At 42.3% G+C, this 20,731-nt stretch overlaps 1 protein-coding gene across 1 annotated transcript; it reads left to right on the plus strand.

Annotated features, from left to right (window-relative positions):
* Positions 1–1,565: 1,565 nt before the first annotated feature.
* LOC123266821 lies at positions 1,566–2,696 on the plus strand. The gene is made up of 2 exons (XM_044731263.1): positions 1,566–1,687; positions 1,784–2,696. The coding sequence occupies exons 1-2, from the start codon at positions 1,588–1,590 to the stop codon at positions 2,617–2,619; spliced, it is 936 nt and encodes a 311-aa protein (XP_044587198.1). The 5' UTR covers positions 1,566–1,587; the 3' UTR covers positions 2,620–2,696.
* Positions 2,697–20,731: the final 18,035 nt, after the last annotated feature.

Below are 20,731 nucleotides of genomic sequence, written 5' to 3' on the forward strand. Positions count from 1 at the left end.
TGGGCGGAGCTTACGTAAGCGAGAGTTCCTGTTTTCGGCCGTATTTTCAACCCTCTAGAAAATTATAAATATTGATCCTAGAGTTCCGGGAGGCAGAAGTTTTTTTTAGGAAATTTCTTTCTCTTTTTGTATCTTTTTTCAAATTTCAAAAATTTTAAATACTTTTTGAGATATTCGCAAAAAACAAAACCCCTTTTTTAACTTCCCGCTAAGAAAATTAAAAATTTTCAAAAGTTGGGAAGTTATTGGTTTTACCCCGTTTTTCGAAAATCGAGTTTTCAACGGATGTTGACGTTTTGAGGTCCTAGGATGCTTCCCCTTCCTCGGATCCGGACATCGAATCCCCGTAGAGCTCATATTTTTTTAACTTGTTAACTATATATTTACACTAAAAAAAATTAAAAACAAAAATTTTTTTTTCATATTCTTTGCTGCCGGAAAAATTTTCATATGAAAAAAAAAATAATTTTTTCCTAATTTCAACTATTTTTCAATGCAGAAATCGACAAACTGAAAATAATTCAAATAAATTCAAAAAAATTTTTTTGAGCTTAGCTGATTTTTTCACTTATAGAAGACCACAATAACTATAAAAAAAAAAAAAAAAAAAAAAAGTAAATCGAATGATTTTTCGCGGAACTACAGCTATTTGTTTATAAGCATATTACATCGATTCGAGCTCTGTTGGCCCACCGGAAGAATAGTCATGTTGTTGTCCTTGAACCTATGTTAGTCCCACCACTTTTTCAGAAGCTTGACTATAGCAGTTAGTTTCTGAATTTCGACACGAACAGACGTATTTGTGCAGTGAAATTTACTTTAAAAATTGTTTTATAATTTATAAAATGTCATCAAGCGAAGCCAGTTCTTCTCATGGAGATGAAAACACTCCTGATACATCCTTACATAGTGATTTATCGAAGCAACGGCTAAAAGATGGAGTAGTGTATTATGAAGGTTTACTTCTTGAAAGTGATTTAATTGCAAAAACATCTTCTGACACTCTATCTGAAGATGCTATGTTGATTGATAGAGAATTATATGATAATACGTTAGATATGTTAAATAAAAAGAAGTTCGTAAGCGATCAAGAATTGATTCATGCTCAAGAAGAATGCCCAGACGGAAATTTTGAAGCAGTAGAAGATAATTCAGTTGATGACTATGTTCCAGATGAAAAAAAAACAAAATGATGGATTATATTCCTCTGGAATATAAAATTAAAGTTTTAAACATAGCAAAAGCTCACCCTTCATGGAAACTAGAGACATTACAAAAAAATGGATGTAGTCATTTGAAGAGAATGGATCATTTGAAAGTATGGGAAAAAGATGTTGAACATGGTGGAACTAAATTCGATAAATATCATGTGATTGATTCTTGGACGTATAACCGCTTCGTCGAGGCAAGACAAAATTATCAACAAGTGACTACACGAAATTTGCAGCAATGGGCTTTAGCTGCAGCCAGCCAGTTTCCTAATCTTCAATTTACAGCGTCCGACCCATGGGTAAAAATTTAAACAAAGACACAACATTCGTCAACGCAAAATTACAAAAATTTGTAACAGACAAAGAAGTTCACACCATGCCAGAAATTATCGCCTCTGCAGAAATGTTTCGCATTCAAACAAAACAATTGATATCTAACTTCGATAGTGACTTCGTTATTAATACAGATCAAACAGGTATATAAATTTTCTAACGGTAAACTAATTATTTTTTATTCCATTATTAAATTTAATCGAAGTTAATCATTAGATTTTTAAAATTCATATTTTCAGGATGTCAATACCAATCAATGTTTAATAGGACACTGACGGAAAAAGGAAGCAAAACAGTGTTTGCAAAAGTACAAGACATGACCAAGGTGTCACACTCATATACTGCACAATATAGCATAACATTATCTGGAAAATTACTACCACATGTTTTTATTTGTTTGCAAGAGCCTACAGGTGATTTTGGGCCAAGAATAAAGAAAAACGTAGAAGAATATTTAAAAAAATACAAAAATGTTATTGTCACATCATCAAAATCAGGAAAACTGACAACTACTCTCTATAAAAATTTTCTAGAGAAATGTTTAATGCCATATGTTCAAAAAAATAAATTTCTTTTAATTATTGACTCGTGGACAGGACAAGTGAAGCCAGAATTATATGATGAAATATTTCAGGATGATAAAAAAATGCCTACATGCACATTTAAAGTTATACCTCCAAAATGTACTCCGTTAGTTCAACCATGTGATGTCTATTTCTATAGACAAGTGAAAAATTTTATCAAACGATTGCAAAGTACCGCTGAACTTCTAGACAAGAATTATGAAATTCATTCCCGAGAGGATTGCATAAAAATTCATTCGATTATTCATCACCAATTGTCAGCGCCAATATTTCGAGACATGATGGAATATGCCTGGTTCGCCAGCGGGCTTTGTGACACAAGAAATTTTTTTACTAATGTCAATGATGGGTGTTTCTCATTAGACCGTTTAAAAATACCGTGTCATTGTAAAAAAGCAGCATTTATTTGTTGTTCTTGGTGTAGAAAAACTTTTTGTTTTGAATGTTTTTATCATAAGTATCACTCAGGATCATGTAATAATATCTCATAATACGTAATTATAAAATATTGCTTTAATTAATTAAAAAAATGTATAATTTTCCATTTAATTTTCGACTTATTATTTGTTTGTACCACCGCAGATAATTTATAGAAATGAAGTTTAAAATTGAAAAATTTTTTATTAAAGAATAATTTAATGTATCAATTATTTACCTATTAATATATTATAGTGCTGGGTAAACTTTGAGTGCGTTTTTCTCAGCCATTTTTGAGTATTGCACTTTAGTATTTCAGAGGTAGTATACCCACATAGTGTACTACCACTACGTCAAAGATTATCAAAATCGGTTTCCCCAAGGTCGTATCCTCCCCTTGTTAATATTGGACACAATTCTTTTACCCAGAATTCGTTTGCCCAGATTTCTATGATACAGTGCATCTTTTACCCAGAGTTCCAATTATACAGAATTTCTATTACACAGGCATCCGATAACACATGATATCTTTTACTCAGTAATTTATTTACACAGGTTTCTTTTGCCCAGACTCTTCAATTTGATCTCAGTAGTTCTTGCAATAAATAGCGCCAGCATAACTAATTATAATTTGAAAACATTCTTAACTTCCCGCTAAGAAAATTGAAAATTTTCAAAAATCGGGAAGATATTGGTTTTACCTCGTTCTTCGAAAATCGAGTTTTCATCAGATCTCGACGTTTTGAGGTCCTAGGAAGCTTTCTTGACTATTCCCGCGAGGGTGTCACTATGTCTGTATGTGTGTGTGTGTGTTTTTTTTTTTTTTCTTTTCCCTTAGCGGGGGGGGGGGAATCCTTTTTACGGATTCTAGGCATAGTTGTTTGGCCTGGATATGTGGCGACTCGACGCAGCGTCATACTAAAACTCGACACTAACGCCCCTACCAACTAAACCCTAAACCCCTTTTCCTTCTTTCCTTTAATCCCTCATGGAAACCGCCGTCAGGCATTACTTCGTGAAGGGAGGATCTAGCTACTGCTCTTCCTTCTGGTGGCTAAGGTGTTAACTACCTTCCTTCTATCTTCTGCTATTTGCTCTTCTTCTTTCGGTGGAACGCAAGTCTTTAAGGACTTCTGTTGCAAACGTGTTGGTAGCGTTCCAGGCAGCTTCTGATGACAACATTGCTTCCACTAGTGAATCTGGTTGCATTCTCTGGTTCAGGATCCTCTCCAGTTCTTCACGCTGTGGATCGAAACGAGGACATACAAAGAAGACGTGCTCCGCGTCTTCAGCAGCTCGTGGGCAGGACGGGCACTCCGAAGAGTCATCGTGCTTAAAGCGGTGTAGATACTCTCGAAAACACCCATGTCCCGACAACATCTGCGTAAGATAATAATTGACCTCACCGTGATTCCGGTTAAGCCAAATGTCGATCCGAGGTATGAGACGGTGCGTCCACCTACCCTTCTCTGCAGCATCCCATTGTAGTTGCCATCGGCCTATGCTCTTCTGCCGTTCTTCAATTCTAAGTTCTTCAGGGCTCAGTGCAGTTGACCTTTTTCGTTGGTAAAGGGCCCGTCTTTCCTCTGCTAGAACTCTAAGAGGTAGGGTTCCAGCAATGACGCACACTGCTTCTTCTGATATAGTGCGGAAGGCACTAGCTACTCGTAGGGCACTCAGTCGGTATATTGGTCCAGCTTTTCTCCATGATTCTTGGGTTTCCAGTGCATCAGCCCAAAAGGATATTCCGTAAGTGAGCACTGATGTGACTACTGATGACAATAGTAGCCTCCTGCTCTGCATTGGGCCTCCGATGTTAGGCATCAGCCGTGCGAGACTAGCCCTCACTACTAACGCTTTGGCACTGACATGTTCCACCTGCTGCTTGAAGTTGAGTCGTGCATCCAGCATCACTCCCAGATAACGGATAAATGGTTGTGATGTGATTTCTTGTTCTCCGACTCTCAACTTGATGGTTTCTACCGTTTTTCTGCTGGTGATGAGCACTGCCTCGATTTTATGCTTGGCTAGTTGCAAGTTCATCATGTTCATCCACAAATTGACTCGTCTGAATATAAGATAATATCAAATGCCATTTCTATCTCTTCGAGGTGCTTTGCGACAATCACGACAGCTACGTCATCCGCATATGCTACAAGTTTGACTCCCGTAGGCAATGCTATTCTCAGGAGGCCATCATACATGATGTTCCATAGCAGAGGACCTAAGACTGATCCCTGTGGCACTCCTCCGGAGATTTCGTACACTTCCGTACCATTCATCGTGTCATATTTCAGGAGCCTGTTCGTGAAGTAGCTCGCTACTATTCTGCGAAGGTATCCTGGTATGTTTTTTTCTTCTAGAGCCCGCATAACGCAGTCCCAGTTAGCGGAGTTGAAGGCATTCTTGATGTCCAAAGCAGCCACCAAGCAGTATTTCTTCTTTCCACCCTGCCAATGATTTTTACTAAAGTTCCTCTAAAACATTTTACTGATTTTATTTTAAGCAATTAATTAAATAAATCCGACCAACTCGATTATCGATGACATTTTGTTCTACATGGCACCGAAGTCATGAAATGGCCAACCGAAATTATTCCTGGTAAAGTCAGTCCAAACTCTGCCTACGTAGTTAATTAACAATCCGAAATAATTCCTGGTTTCATTAATTAAATATTTAGTAATTATTCCCGACTTGTTCTTAACTTCATTCTTAATTTTATTCTGGATTTTTCTTAATTTCATTGTGAATTTTATTTTTAATAAATTCTTACTAACCTCCTAAAGAATATTCTAAACAATATTTTAAATAATTCTTTAAATAATATCCCAAATAATATTCCAAGTAAATTCTAATAAATAAATTTCAATATAATAATTAAGTAAATTCTACGATATAATACTTAAACTAATGATTGTGACCGAACGTGAAATGGCGATGACCTTCAGCCGACTTCAATGCCTGGCTGATACCGCACCACCAAGATATTATTGAGACATTTTATTTGTACCTGGAGTTTTCCTTTACGACGCTAATGAACTCCCTCGAGGAGCTACAACTTCTTGTCGTCGTTGCTGGTACAAGTCCCTCTTTGGTGGATGAATCTACTTGGCGGCGAGACCCAGGTCACCGTCACTCGTTCCTCGAATACTTTACAAAATCTGTAACCGCAAATAAGCATTAGAAATTATCACTAATTAAAATCAATTTACGCAAGCTGGCAGAAGGCCTAGCAAGCAATAAATTAATTGATTAGTATCGCTTCGTTCCACTATATCTTGAGCGAAATAAAAATAATTACCTGTGCTTTGATGTTTGTTAACTTTTGTGCGACCGCTAGATTTGACTGTTCGGTCACAATGAATATTCTGAGCTTTGTCGGTACGTTTCTTTCTTCGCTCCGTCTCCCCCACTCACTCTCCTCGCCGACGTTTCCCTCTCAGGGACTTACTCACTAACTTATAGCTAGAGGCGCGAGTACTTCGGAGTACAGCGCTCTGGGGGATCAGTCGATAACTAACTCACGCGGATTGGAGACCTTCTCTGGGTAAAGAAGGCCCCGTGTACTCCGTTACAGGATCTTTCTCGACTTCTGCGACCAGTTCCTTCCAGCAACGTCTTTTGCTTTCTTTGATGGCTCTGTTCAGTTCTCGACGGGCCTTTTTATACTCTGCCAACAGCTCTGCGGAGTTAGATCGTCTGTAGCCACGCTGAGACTTTCTTCTTTTTTTAAGACACTTTGAGCGTAGAATACTAATGTGATCGTTCCACCAGTGCACTGAAGGTCTTGAATTTATGCGACGTTTCCGAGACATACTAGCGTCGCAAGCCTGGGTGACTCTTCTCATTAGGTCCTTGGTCTTCTCTTCAGCAGTTTTTACGATGATCGGATTGCAGTCTAAGGCTACTACTAAAGCAGTGGGGTCGAGAGACTTAACTTTCCACCCAACCGCGCTAGCGCTCCTGTTGTCTCTTGTTAGTTTCTGGCCAGTTGATATTTCCCATAGTATCGCACTATGGTCGCTGGCTGTATAGATGTTCAATACTTTCCAAGAAAAGCCTCTTCGAGCTAAGCAACTGCTGACAAATGTAAGGTCGACAGTTGAGTTTGCCTCTCCCTTAGTATACGTTGGCGTGTCACCGGTATTAAGAAGGATCACGTCCAGAGTGGCCATTGCCTCGAGAAGTGCTTTTCCACGTGTATTAGTGAACTTGCTGCCCCAGTCTGTTGCCCAGGAATTGAAGTTACCAGCTATTGCCACGGGAAAGTGTTTTCTTGCGTCCTCAGTTAGCCGATCAAGGAAGTCTTCAAAATGCTCATTAGAGAGACTAGGTGGTGCATAGCAACTGTAGAAGCGGAGGCCATCTATCCATGCTGCTACGAAGCCAGCTTCTTTATTGTTGACTGTTCTCTGAAAAGGACATTTACCGCAGGACCAGATGACGGCTTTGTTAGTGCTGTCGGATTCCCAGGGTTGGTTACTCAGATGTCTATAAGGCTCACTTATAAGTGCTACATCTGCCTCTAATTCGCGCACAGTTTGCATGAGCAGGTCATGCGCAGCCTCACAATGATTGAAGTTGAGCTGCACTATCTTCATGTTCTTGGCTTCGTTATCTTCTGGAGCGCTTCTTGGAAGATGGGGCATCTGTTCGTGTCTGCATGGTGAGCCGCCTTTTCTACGCCGTGCCGTTCAAAGCACAGTGCACATTTAGCTGGATTTTTACAATCCGCAATTTTGTGTCCTTCTTTTCCGCACCTTATGCAGAGCTTAGACCGGTCGACTTCGCTTTTGCATTGCGATCCGAAGTGCCCAAAGTGCCAGCATTTGAAGCATTGTATAGGTCTCTTCGTTGCTCTCATTCGGCAATTAGACCAGCCTATCCTTATTTTGCAGTTTCCCTCCAGTAACTTTTGTGCTGCAGCTGCTGGTAGTGACACTGTGGCTGTCTATGTACCCCTAAAGGCTTTACGGATCTTGATTGCCTCTGGTGGGATTTCACAACTTTCTCCAGCTTCCCTCTTTAGAGCGGTCTGAATATGCTCTTTCGTCGTGTCGTCATCGACATCTCGGATCTCGATGGTCTCCTGTGGCCCTTTGCAAATCACTTTGGCCTCCTCCTTAAGGATGTCCGCGATCGTCTTTTGCAGACCTTGGCCTTTGTCAGTGCTCTTCCTCGAAATCGTAATCAACAAGTCACCACTTCTGGTCTTGTTGATCTTATCCACAGTTGAACGAACCTGCTCATCTGGGACGTCCTGCTTTATACGACGCAGAATCTCGGCATACTTTGTTGTCTCGGCCGGGCGGATGATCAGTGCGTCGGGTCTGATCCATTTGCGTGGTTTTTTCCGCTTAGGCTCTGGCCTGGGCTCCTTCGGCGGCTGTTTTGAGAGTTGCTCTCTAGCTAGCCTTCTCTTCTCCTTCTTAGACTGTACTTTTTCCCAGTCAGTCATCTTCTTAGGTTCGTCGCCCTGCCCTGCCAGTCGTTGGGGAGGGCTTTTTTTCAAGTCCTTCTTCTTTGTGACTTTGTCGGTTGGCTCTGGCGAATCTCGGTCCTTTCTCTTTCCAGACCTTGTGTCAGTTTCACCCTTGTCCTCAGCAGCAGATTCACCGTCACCGTCGGCTCCAGTGTCCATTGCTTCTTCCGTCTCAGTTTCAGTTTCAATGCGGCGTCGTGATGACTGCCATTCCTCGTCCAGTTTCTTGAATCTTCCAAGAGCATTGACTACACCGGTTGTCTTGGTCTTTATCTCCTTGTGGATATTGACCTTAGTTTGTACAAACTCTTGCAGCTCAATGGTCAGCTTCTCAAGGCGCTCCAACGCTTGCGTTCTCTTCATGTCAGCGCTTGCTTCAATCGCTGCTTGTTGAGCATGAAGCCCGTTTCTATTCTTGTTTGTTTCCTGTAAGTTACTCATACTTTTTTGATTTACCAGCGGATCGTACGGAGTGGAGCGGGTTGCCATAACTAGGAACGGGTGTACCCTCGGAGATAGTACTCCTACCCCAGTTCCCTGAGGCCTAGCCGATACTTAGCCAGTCCCGGAATACACGGACGGACTAGACTCGCTCGGAGCGGTGAAGATTCCGATCTCTAACACTCACTGCGTACTTCCTGATCAAGGCCCGAAGTGGCTGGCTCCTGATCCACTACTGCAACTTTCACCTCGGCAGAGTAAGCTCACATCAGCCGTGGCCTGCATCGTCGGAAACTACGATACAGGTTCCGGACACTCCCAGTGAGTTACAGCAGGAACCAATCGTCTTGCTAGGTCAGTTAGTGTGACCAACCCATTGAAGGGGAGTTTTGTCCACGGGAGCTTATTTTGTTTGGCTATTTTGCTTGGCTCCTACCCGCTGTACCTCATCAACTAAGAGATTAAGTGTCATCCATGGACAGCGAGCGTTCTTCCATCCGCTCGGGGAGACGCGCCCGGTAGCAGTATCTCTTCTGCCCCGAGTATGTATGTGTGTGTGCGTGTGTGTGTGTTTGTGCGCGTGTGTGTGTGTGTGTGTGCGCGCGTGTGTGTGTGTGTGTGCGCGTGTGTGTGTGTGTGTGCGTGTGTGTGTGTGTGTGTGCGTGTGTGTGTGTGTTTTTTTTTTTTTTTTTTGTAAAGAGGTACGAAAAAAGATCTTCAAAAGACACCGGTATCGTGAACTCTGCCGCCCATCTTCCGGCAGATATCGATAGTCGGTAGTGTGGAGATTTTTACCCACTAAAAAAAACATTCCTCTTCCCCTCTCCCCTAGATGGTACGGGGAGAACTGGATTGGAACCGCGTTAGCATTACTTCAATCCAGTCGTGCTGCGTCTCACGACGCCTACTCCTGGCTACTGGTCCCTTTCTGCGATTTCGTCTTTCAGGAGGTGCTGTGCATAAACTGCAACAGCTGACCAGTTTTCCTCTTGTTTGATCATATAGGTCACCAGGCTTGAGGGGGAGAGCCTGGTGCCTATGATCTCTTCAGTGCTTTTTCTGTATTCCTTCCATCGAGCACACTCGAAGAATGTGTGTTCGGCATCGCCGATTTTATCCGGGCAGTCTTTGCACGTTGGTGTGCTGTGCAAACCCATCTTGAAAATATAGGCATTGAACTGCCCATGTCCCGTCAATAGCTGGGTCAGGAAATAGTCCGTATCCCCGTGCTTTCGAGAGAGCCAGACGTTGATGTTTGGGATCAGGCGCGCCGTCCATCTGCCCGTCTCTCCCGATGACCATCGGTCCTGCCACTCTTGCTGCGTTTCTGCCTTTATCCTCGTTCTTGCGTCCTTCATGTTATCATCACTGTCTTTAGCGTCATAGAGTTTTGCTCTTTCGAACGCTAATAGGTCGATGGGCGCGGCTCCTGCAATGACCAATACAGCCGCTTCGGAAACTGTGCGGTAGGCGCAGGCAACCCTGAGAGTGCCTCGCCGCTGTACTGCTGCGATCTTTCGCCGGTAGGTCTTCTGCTTTAATATGTTTGCCCATATCTCCGCTCCATAAAGCAGTACCGAGTGGACTGCTTCTAGAAGAACTCTTCTCTTTTTTGTTCTTGGTCCCATGGTGTTGGTCATAATTCGTGCTAGGCTAGACAAAGTCTTGCTGGCTTTCTTGCATGCACTGTCAAGGTGTTCACGGAAAGATAGTTTCTCGTCTATCATTACCCCTAGATACCGCAGGGCCCTTGTTGACGTCAGCATTGTTCCTCCCATGTGCATAGCGAATGGTTTTGGAAACCATTTTTGACGGGTCAAAACGACCATCTCGGTTTTCTGTTTGGCGAGTTTAGGTGATGCTTATCGAGCCAAGTCTCGACGGTGTCGATGGTTTCCCGAACTAGTTTGGCCTCTTCCACGCTGTCCGCCACTATAGTGGCTGCAACGTCGTCTGCAAAGCCTGTTAGCTCTACTTGCTCTGGCAACGGGATTTCAAGGAGCTCGTCGTAGTCTGCGTTCCATAGATCAGGCCCCATTATTGAGCCTTGCGGCACGCCAGCCGTTATAGCGTATTCTTGTGAGCCTTCAGTAGTTTCCACTATTAGCTTTCTATCGTCAAGGTAGTTGTCGACTAGTGCCAGATTTTGTGGCTCCGCGTCAAACTTATGCTCCAGAGCGTCTAAAATGTCTCCCCAATTTGCGCTGTTAATGCGTTTTTGACATCTAGCGTGAGGAGAAGACATACTTTACGAGCTTTGAGGCTACCAGACCATGCTTGTATTGCTGTCTTTATGACTTTCTTGATCGCTCCGACTGTCGAATGACCTTTCCGGAAGCCATGCTAGTTGGTGGCAAAACCTCCAGCACGGTCGATGTCGTTGCGAAGTCTCCCTTGTATGAGCTTCTCGAGCAGTTTTCCAGCAATGTCTAGCATATAGAGTGGTCTAAACGACGAAGGTGTTAAGGGGGTTCCCTTACCTTCGTCTAAGAGAACCAATCTCTGCCGTTTCCAGACCGCGGAAAAGGTGCCAGTTGCCAAGCATGCGTTGTAGGTGTTCAGGAGTAAGTCTGGGTATTCCAGGGCTATAATCTTGATCACCGATGCCGGGATGCCATCAGGTCCAGGTGCTTTTCCTGTTTTGAGTGACTTGGCCGCGTCTTGTAGTTCCTTAGTTGTGAAGGGCGTTACTTCGTTGTTTTTAGTGTAGTGTTTCTTCTCCCGCGGCGGTTGTTTGGGGAAAAGCTCCGCTACGATGCTATCCATTAAGGCTGGAGACTTCGGCGCCTCTGGTGAAGCCTTTCCAAGTCGTTTGGCGACAATTTGGTAGGCTTTACCCCAGATGTCATTGTCGAGATCGTTGCAGATCTCTTTCCACAACTTTGCTTTACTTGCTTTGATGGCTCGATTTAGCGTCTTTTTGGCCTGCTTGTACTCTTTTGAATACAAGTCCTGGCTTGGGGAGCGTTTGGCGGCTCTCGTTGCGCTATGTCTGTTGACCACCAGTACGCCGGCCTGCGAAAACTCCGGTTTTTCAACCGCGGCATAGAGGCGTCACATGCGGCGGAAATCTCCTTCATCGTATTTAGTACTGTCCTTTCTGTCTCGCTGCAAGTATCCGGAGTCGGGTTGTTCTGAAGGATAGACCAGCTCCGTGCAAGTGAAGCTCGCAGTGCCTCTAGATCCAGCTTTCTGATATTCCACTTTCGCTTAGAAAGGTCGTGTTGTGATACCGGAGCAGATGCCAATCCAACGTTAAATGTCACGAACTGGTGATCACTGCCACGGTATTTTTCGGATACTGTCCAGTTTTCAATCATGTTGGCAATTTTTGGAGTCGCCAACGAAATGTCGAGGATGGACTCTTGGTACCCTGGTCTTCTGAAAGTCGTGGTGCTCCCAGTACTTAGCACTATGAGTTCGAGTCTAGCCACGACGTCAGCGACCTCGTTGCCTCTGGTGTCGGAGAAATCAGCGCCCCATTCAGCCGATTTAGCATTGAAGTCACCAGCTACGATAACTTCGCCGTCGAACTTGGTAATCACATCCTCCATATTTGCCAGTTTCTGTCGGAACACACTAATCCCTTCGTTAGGTGAGAGATAAACGCTCATGAAGTAGGTTATGGGGGTTTGAATCCAGACAAAACCTGCTCCACTTTCGCTGTTGATGGTGGTAACGTTCTTTGTATTTGCAATCCAGAATGCCGCCGTGCCAGTTTTGTCTGCGAACCATGCTCTATCTTGGAGGTTTAGATATTGCTCACAGATGAAGCAAACGTCGATCCTCTCTTCAAAGACTCGCTGGCGAAGTAAATTCTGCGCCAACGCACATCTATTCAGGTTTCCTTGAAGTATGCGTGTCATTTCTGCCCTTTCGTAGCTTCGGCAAGTGCGGTGCGGAATACCTTACAAGCCCCGGAGCCTGGAATATGACATAAGCTATCTGGAGCTTCTTGTTCCTGTGTACAGAGGAAGCACTTTGGCTGTTCAACGCAGTCTGCAGCTTTGTGGTTTCCTCCCCCGCATTTAAAGCAGCACTTGCTTCTGTCAGGCCCCTTGCAGGAGTTCGTCGCGTGCCCGTATCCGAGGCATCTGATACAGCGTGTTACTTTTACAACTGGTCGAATGCGGCAGTTGACCCATCCGATCATTATACGAGCCTTGTCAAGGATTTTGAACGCGCTAGCCTCGTCTATCTCGCAGAAGGCTGCCCGGTTGCCCCGTCGAGTAGGCTTTGTCAAATTTACCCGTTTGATCTCCAGGCTGTCGGTGAAGTCACGTTTGAGTGCTTCGCGGACGTCATTCTCAGTAGTGATGGCATCCAAGTCCAGGATCTCGATCGTTGCTTTTGGTGTAAGCGTTCTGACTGTACCGATGTTAGCAGTTGCTGTTTTTATCGCAGCCGTGAATGCGGTAGTGTTTTCAGTCTTGCGACCTATTTCTAGAAGAACGCCCCCTCGCTTCGTTTGTTTGATAGACTTTATGTCTACTCCAGTCTCTGTCGGATTAACCTTGGCTTTGATTTCCTTGAGGAGATCGGCGTATGTTCGCCCTTCAGCTGGTTGGACAAGCACAGCTTTAGTTTTTATCTTCTTCCTCCTCGGTTTCTTGGAGCCAACATTGCTTGGCTGGTTTTGGGCTGTAGCAGATTGAGCCACTGGCTCCTGTTCTTCCTTTTTCTTGTTTTTCCGAGTTACTTTGGTCCAGGTATCACCCCGGGCTGTCTTCTTATGTGCTGGCTTATCGATTTCCGAGGAAGGGCTGGGCGTGGATAGCGGCCTCTTCTTGTTTTTCTCTTCTCTATACTGTGTTTTCTCAGGAGTGACCGAAAACGTCTGGGATTTTTTGTTCAGATCCGGAGATGTTTGCGTAGTTCTCGCCGACTTCGTTGCTGGTTTGTTGGCCAACTTATATGCCGTGGCAATGGACGCTACTATTTTTCTGAGTTCATGGTGGAGATTTCGTTTATCCTTTATGAACTCAGATAATTCTTCGATCTTGCTACCGAGCCGTTCCATTGGCGATTGTTGACCGGTGACAGTCGGTAGAGAGTTTATCCTCCCTCGGCATGTATGAGTGTTGACGGGAGCAACAGGTCTTCCACCTATTGGAGGAAAGTTTGTTTGCTGTGCGTCTACTTCCATCAGAGCTGTTTCTTTACTCCCTGTAGTATTGCTAGCATTGCTAGACAGCAGAGCCATGGGGTCTACTCCACTGTTCAAACGGTCGCTTGATAACGACGAGTTCAGGCCCGTTTGTACGCCTTCCCTCGCCGGCACTGAGGTATCCCTCCTCTGCACCGTAGACGATGTTTGAAATTGTTCTGACATTTCCATACCATCTTTTGCTAGGTTTTGGTCCACCCCGAGTATTCTCTTTCCTCGGTACCCGACGCATCTGACGTGCAGATATGCCGGGCATTCCCCTATCCGCCACCTGGGGAGGCGCCCGATGCGGGACCCAGCAAGACCTAAGATAATATATAAGAAGGTATTCCAATCCTGGAATGCATGATGGGAAATGTGTCAAGCGGTCGCGCCACCACGAGTGTGTCAGACACACTAACCGGCAACTAAAGTATTTTCATGCTAACTCTCGCAATAATAATAAATTTTATTTAATCAATAATCATTGCATAAAAAAATTATTTTCACCCTCTATCAATAATAATAAATAATCATAATTAAATAAAAACCTTTAAATAACTTTTTTTATTGCATCCGTAAATTCTCCGGTTAAACCGGTTTTTCCTAAACGCAGTTTATGATTTACCTCTCACATCAGTATGTTAAGCTCTATTGTGGCGCCTACACTTTTTGATAACTTTTCATTTACCAAGTCCGGGTTCGAAACTCGGCAATTTCTCGGTAATGTCTTTTGCGAGAACATGGAGTCGCAATGAGATAAATTTTCCGAGTATTTTGTCGCGAATACCATGACATTTTGGGAAGACTAATGATTGATCGGCAGTTTCCAGGACACTCTTCATTACTTTTTCATGCACAGATTGCAAATGGAGAAGAGATTTTCTGTAAGTAGCAAAAACTTCTTCCGCAGTCTTCAAAAGTGTATATACTGCCTCTGTCGGATGTTTCAAGTTTTCTCGATTTATTGCATCCGTCCAAGCCGTACTCGCGTTAGGCAAAGGAACTGAAGAGATTATTGCTGCCTCACAATCATTACAACCGTTCGCACAAGTAAACACTGCCCAACCACAAAGGTAATAAAGCCCATAGTTTTGTATTTCGGATAATTTACAATTTACCGGAATTTCAAGGAAATTTTGTGAATCATCATTAGTAGTTTGGAGTTCAGTTTTTTTTTGCTTGAGAAATTCAATGTAGTACGGCTCATCATCGTCTTCATATGATACAGACGCAGGGACACATAAATACTAAGCCACTGCAATCAAGCGCATTCGGTAGCGTAATATTGGCGAAGTTTAGGGTGAATATCACCACCAGCTCGAACCTGAGAAAATAAATTTTCTCCAGAACTAGAAGTCTGACGCCCCGTAAGAAGGTACTCCAATTTTTGATCGCCGGATTATTGTTCATTGATCTATCCTGTAGGTGCCTGAATTTTTTCATTTCTTAATTTTCATATTTAATAAGTTTAAATAATATTTTCTTATTAAAGGTCCGAAGTGGGCGGAGCTTACGTAAGCGAGAGTTCCTGTTTTCGGCCGTATTTTCAACCCTCTAGAAAATTATAAATATTGATCCTAGAGTTCCGGGAGGCAGAAGTTTTTTTTAGGAAATTTCTTTCTCTTTTTGTATCTTTTTTCAAATTTCAAAAATTTTAAATACTTTTTGAGATATTCGCAAAAAACAAAACCCCTTTTTTTAACTAAATTGTTTATAACTTTTGTAATTTTTGTCAGCGCCAGTCCAAATTTTTCAAAAAGTTTCTTGATGCGATTACGAATCGAATGACACCTCGATCATAATTTTCCGAGGCGGTTAAAAAATTTTGACCTAAAAGGCACATGTTGACTAGACTATCGGCTCTGTCGGTCAATTCAACTTCTACTTCTAATTTGCCCTATCCGATTCTATACTTTCCAATACGATTCAATCCGTTTCCAAAAACGTATTGAATCGCATTGAGCGCTAATCCGTTTCCGTTTGTTGGAATATTCGATGTAGATAAATATATTTCAACTTGTAAATAAATAAATTAATTAATTAATAAAAAGTATACCGTAATTGAAAAATGATTTATTTATAGTCATCTGTGTGAAATCAAAGTTAATTTTCATGCCATGAAGTATTATTAATCGCGAGTAAACTCCACAATAACACTAGCAAAACTCCGAAAAAACACCAGCGAAACTCTTATAAAGCTCTGCAAAACATCGAAAAAAACTCGACAAAAACTCCCTAGCAACTCCGAAAATACTCATCAAAAACTCAACGAAAACGCCAGAAAAACTCCACTGCAACTCCGAAAATATTCGACAAAAACGCGAGGAAAATTCCATAGCGACTCCGAAAAAACTCGTCAAAAACTTCTCGAAAACTCTAATAATACACTTTTGTGACTCCGTGTCGTAACTGCACACAATACTCCTTGCATACACCTCTAAAACTCCGCGTAAACTCCGCGTAAACTCCGCTTATACCCCGATTAAACTCCGAGAGGGAGTATACTCCATAGTAACTCCGCGTAAGCTCCGAGTTTACGCTGAGTCGTCGAAACTGCTAGGGAAGTAAAAACGAGAAAAATCACGAAAAATATGTTGTTTTATGATTTTAAGCCGTTTTATTGTTAAAAAGTATAAAAATTTGTGAAAGTCATCGTATATTATTTTAAGTTGAACTTTAACTGCGAATAACTTTTAATCGAGTTGCAAATAGAAAGAGTTGCAAATAAAAAGAGTTTATTTCTAATGTATTTTTAATATTAAGTAGCAAGTAACAAGTAGCAAGAAGCAAATTTACTCCTAATTTACACCTAAGTTACACCTAAGTTACACCTAATTACTACTTTTTTGCTACTGACCGTATACCTATCCCTGCATGAAAACACACCACACGGGAGGGGTATACTGAGGTGGACCTACAACCCCGCTGTCCATCTTACAGCAACAAAGAGAGTTTATTTCTAATGTATTTTTAATATTAAGTAGCAAGTAACAAGTAGCAAGTAGCAAATTTACTCCTAATTTACACCTAAGTTACACCTAAGTTACACCTAATTACTACTTTATTGTTACTGACCGTATACCTATCCCTGCATGAAAACACACCGCACGGGAGGGGTATACTGAGGTGGACCTACAACCCCGCTGTCCATCTTACAGCAACAAAGAGAGTTTATTTCTAATGTATTTTTAATATTAAGTAGCAAGTAACAAGTAGCAAGTAGCAAATAAACAGTACAAAAATATCTATTTATTTTCACTACACAATAACTCGTTGAGATATATCAAAATTCCAAAAAAAAAAAAAAAATCTCGTGTTATTTAAATGAGAAATCAAAAATCATCATGTGTCACATCTAGATATTGATATTAAGAGCTCAAACTCTACCAGAATTTTTTTTTTCGTCATTTTGGACGATATTTTCGCGGTAGCTAAAGAAAAAAAAATTAAAAGTTTTTTTTGGCCCACCCTAATGTGCGTGTGCGTGTGCGTGTGTGTGTGTGTGTGTGTTTTTTTTTTTTTTTTTTTTAGGGGGGGGGGAATCCTTTTTACGGATTCTAGGCATAGCTGTTTGGCCTGGATATGTGGCGACTCGACGCAGCGTCATACTAAAACTCGACGCTGACGCCCCTACCCACTAAACCCTAAACCCCTTTCTCTTCTATCCTCTGATCCCCCATGGTACCGCCGTAAGGCATTTCTTCGCGGGGGGAGGAATTAGCTGCCGCTCTTCCTTCTGGTGGCTAAGATGTTATTTCTTCCTTTTAGATTCTGTCTTTCGCTCTTTTCCTCTCAGTGGATCGCAACTCGGTAAGCACTTTTGCAGTAAAAGTGCTTGTGGCGTTCCAGGCAGCTTCTGACGACAACATTGCTTCTACTATTGACTCTGGTTTGGTTCTCTTTTTCAGAATATTCCCCAACTCATCGCGCTGTTGGTTGAAACGTGGACACACAAAGAAAACATGCTCCGCATCTTCATTGACCCCTGGACAGGACGGGCACTCTGGGGTATCATCGTGCTTAAAGCGGTGAAGATACTTCCGGTAACATCCGTGTCCTGATAACATCTGCGTTAAATAATAGTTGATCTCACCGTGACTCCGGCTGAACCACACATCAATCCGAGGTATGAGACGGTACGTCCACCGACCTTTCTCTGAAGCATTCCAGTCTTGTTGCCATCTTGCGATGCTGTGTTGCCGTTCTTCCCTTCTAAGTTCTTCAGGGCTCAGTGTGGTTGACCTTTTTCGTTGATATAGGTTCCGTCTTTCCTCAGCTAGGACTCTGAGAGGCAGAGTACCGGAAATAACACACACTGCTTCCTCTGATATTGTGCGGAAGGCGCTAGCTACTCGTAGGGCACTCAGTCGATATACTGGTCCAGCCTTTCTCCATTATTCTTGCGTCTTTAATGCGTCGGCCCAAATGGATATTCCGTAAGTGAGCACCGATGTGACTATTGATGACAATAATAGCCTCCTGCTCTGTTTTGGGCCTCCGACGTTCGGCATCAGTCGTGCGAGACTAGCCCTCACTACTGACGCTTTGGCACTGACATGTTCCACTTGCTGCTTGAAGTTGAGTCGGGCATCAAGCATCACTCCCAAATATCGGATATAAGGTTGTGATGTAATTTCTTGTTCGCCGACTTTCAGCTTAATGGTCTCTACCACTTTTCTGCTGGTGATAAGTACTGCCTCAGTCTTGTGTTGCGCCAGTTGCAGGTTCTATGCTACGAGTTTGACGTTTCTTGGCAGAGTTAGTCTTAATAGACCGTCATACATAATGTTCCACAGGAGCGGGCCTAGAACTGAACTTTGTGGTACCCCTCTAGTAATATCATACTCCCTCGGACCGTTCTTCGTGTCATACTTCAGGACCCTGTTTTCAAAGTAGCTTGCTACGATCTTAAGCAGGTATTCTGGTACATTCTTCTCTTGGAGGGCCTGCATGATGCATTTCCAATTGGCGGAGTTAAAGGCGTTTCTGATGTCTAGTGTCGCCACCAGGCAATACTTCTTCATTCCACTTTTCCATCTGGTTCCTGCGATTGCTTCCTTGGCCATATCAACAACCTGTTTGATTGCGTCCAGGGTTGATCGTCCTTTCCGGAATCCATACTGATTGTCTGCCAGGAGTGGGTCGACTACTGCTTCAATTCTCTGGTGAATTATGCGCTCAAATATCTTACCCGCCGTATCTAGCATGCAAAGTGGTCGGTAAGATGACGGTTCTTCTGGTGGTTTCTTCCCTTTAGGTAACAGTACCAATCGTTGCTGTTTCCACTTACGAGGAAATGTCCCCTCCTTGAGGCATGCATTATAAGCGTCGAGGAATAATGTTGGAGCTGCCTTTATGATGGTTTTCAAGGCTATATTAGGGATTCCGTCCAATCCCGGCGCTTTATTATTCCCTACACGGTTACAGGCCTCCAGCAGTTCTTCTTCAGTGACAGGTGGAATGTCGTCCAGTTCACCTGGCGCCAACTGGTAATCGAAGTTGCGTTGCTGTGGGAACAGTGCAGTGACGATTTTCTGAAGAAGTTGAGGACACGTAGGTGATGGCATTTGTTGTTTTTTCAGGTGGGTCATAACCACCTTATAAGACCTACATCACACGTCTTTATCCATCTCGTATATAAGCTCTTTCCAGCATATTCTTTTGCTCTCTTTGATGGCTTTATTCAGTTCACGACGCGCCTTTTTGTACTCTGCGATCAGCTCCACTGAGTTGAGCCGTTGATAGCCGCGCTGGGAGATTCTTCTCTTTCTATGACACTCTTTACGGAGGACGCTGATGTGGTCGTTTGTGTGTGTGTGTGTGTGTGTGTGTGTGTGTGTGTGTGTGTGTGTGTGTGTGTGTGTGTGTGTGTGTGTGTGTGTGTGTGTGTGTGTGTGTGTGTGTGTGTGTGTGTGTAAGTATGTAAACCTCTTATAAGTTTTGAACGGTTGAACCGATTTCATCGCGGTTGGTGCCATTCGAAAAGACTTCGCCAAACTTAGATTTCCTGTTAATTTGAACCGATTCAGACCGATAGATTTTGAGAAATTTGGATAAATCTAAAAAAAAAATAGGAAAAAAAATTTTTTCTGAAGTCTTTTTTTTGGGATAACTTTTAAACGGCTCAACCGATCGATTTCAAAAACTAATCAGCTCTCAACCTTGAAAAACCACGTCGATCGCCGCCAATCCGGTCAAAATCGGTTGATTCGTTCGAGAGATATCGTGAACGAAAGAAAACCGAAAAAAGTGTTTTTTTGGAGTTACTCCGAAATTTACAGTTTGACCAATTGAAATTTAAAAATTCTTCATGAGGTTTAAAAAATTGTGTAGAATGCCGCCAACAGCGTAAAAATCGGTTCATTCATTCAAAAGTTATTGCAGTTTGAAAATTCAAAGAATAGTGTTCTATGAAACTTCTATCAGACTTTTGAGCTCAAAGAGCTCAAAAGCATAGAAAAGCATCTTTTTGAGCTCGGAAAGCTCCAAACAACACACAGATTGTATTTTTGAGCTCGAAGAGCTCAAAAAAGCGGTCAGGTATTGACGGAATTAGCGGGAAGTTGCAGGGATGGCCTTTAGGGTCAACCGTTTTCCTAATTTTTTTTATTTCAAAATTATAATACTATGTATCTGCATAACTTTACCTTATTTATAAGTTACAAAAAATAAAAAAAAATAATTTCTTGAAATTCAAAATTTCATATTTTTAAAAAAACAAAAAACAGTGTTCTCAAATTTTCAGAATCTTTTAAGATCAGTACAAGGTATTATATACGAAAAAAAATGAGCCAAAATTTTAATCTCAATCGTCATTTTTGACGATTTTCAAAAATTCAAAATTTGTTTGGCATTTTTCAAAATTTTTTTCCAAAATATTTTTTTTTTTTTCAGTAGCACCAAGTGTCCCTTTTTAAGAAACGAAAGGCCATTCCTGTATCTATAATAGCGTTCGAGATATTACAAAAATGAAATTCAAAAGCTGTAAAAATCGCGAAATTTTGAATTTGCATATCTTTTGAAAAATTTTTTTTTTATTTTTTTTTTCTTTTGGCAGAACTTTGTTACATGATAAAAGAAAACTTCAAACCAAAATTCGTTCCAATCGAAAGGG

The sequence above is a fragment of the Cotesia glomerata genome, linkage group LG6, assembly GCF_020080835.1.
Source record: "Cotesia glomerata isolate CgM1 linkage group LG6, MPM_Cglom_v2.3, whole genome shotgun sequence".
NCBI lineage: Eukaryota > Metazoa > Arthropoda > Insecta > Hymenoptera > Braconidae > Cotesia > Cotesia glomerata.

Excerpts from the sequence above, each read along its gene's own strand:
- LOC123266821 (XM_044731263.1), top strand. The coding sequence starts at position 1,588 with ATGCCAGAAATTATCGCCTCTGCAGAAATGTTTCGCATTCAAACAAAA. Across the intron at positions 1,688-1,783 it reads TATTAATACAGATCAAACAG|GATGTCAATACCAATCAATG; the intron begins GTATATAAATTT and ends TCATATTTTCAG.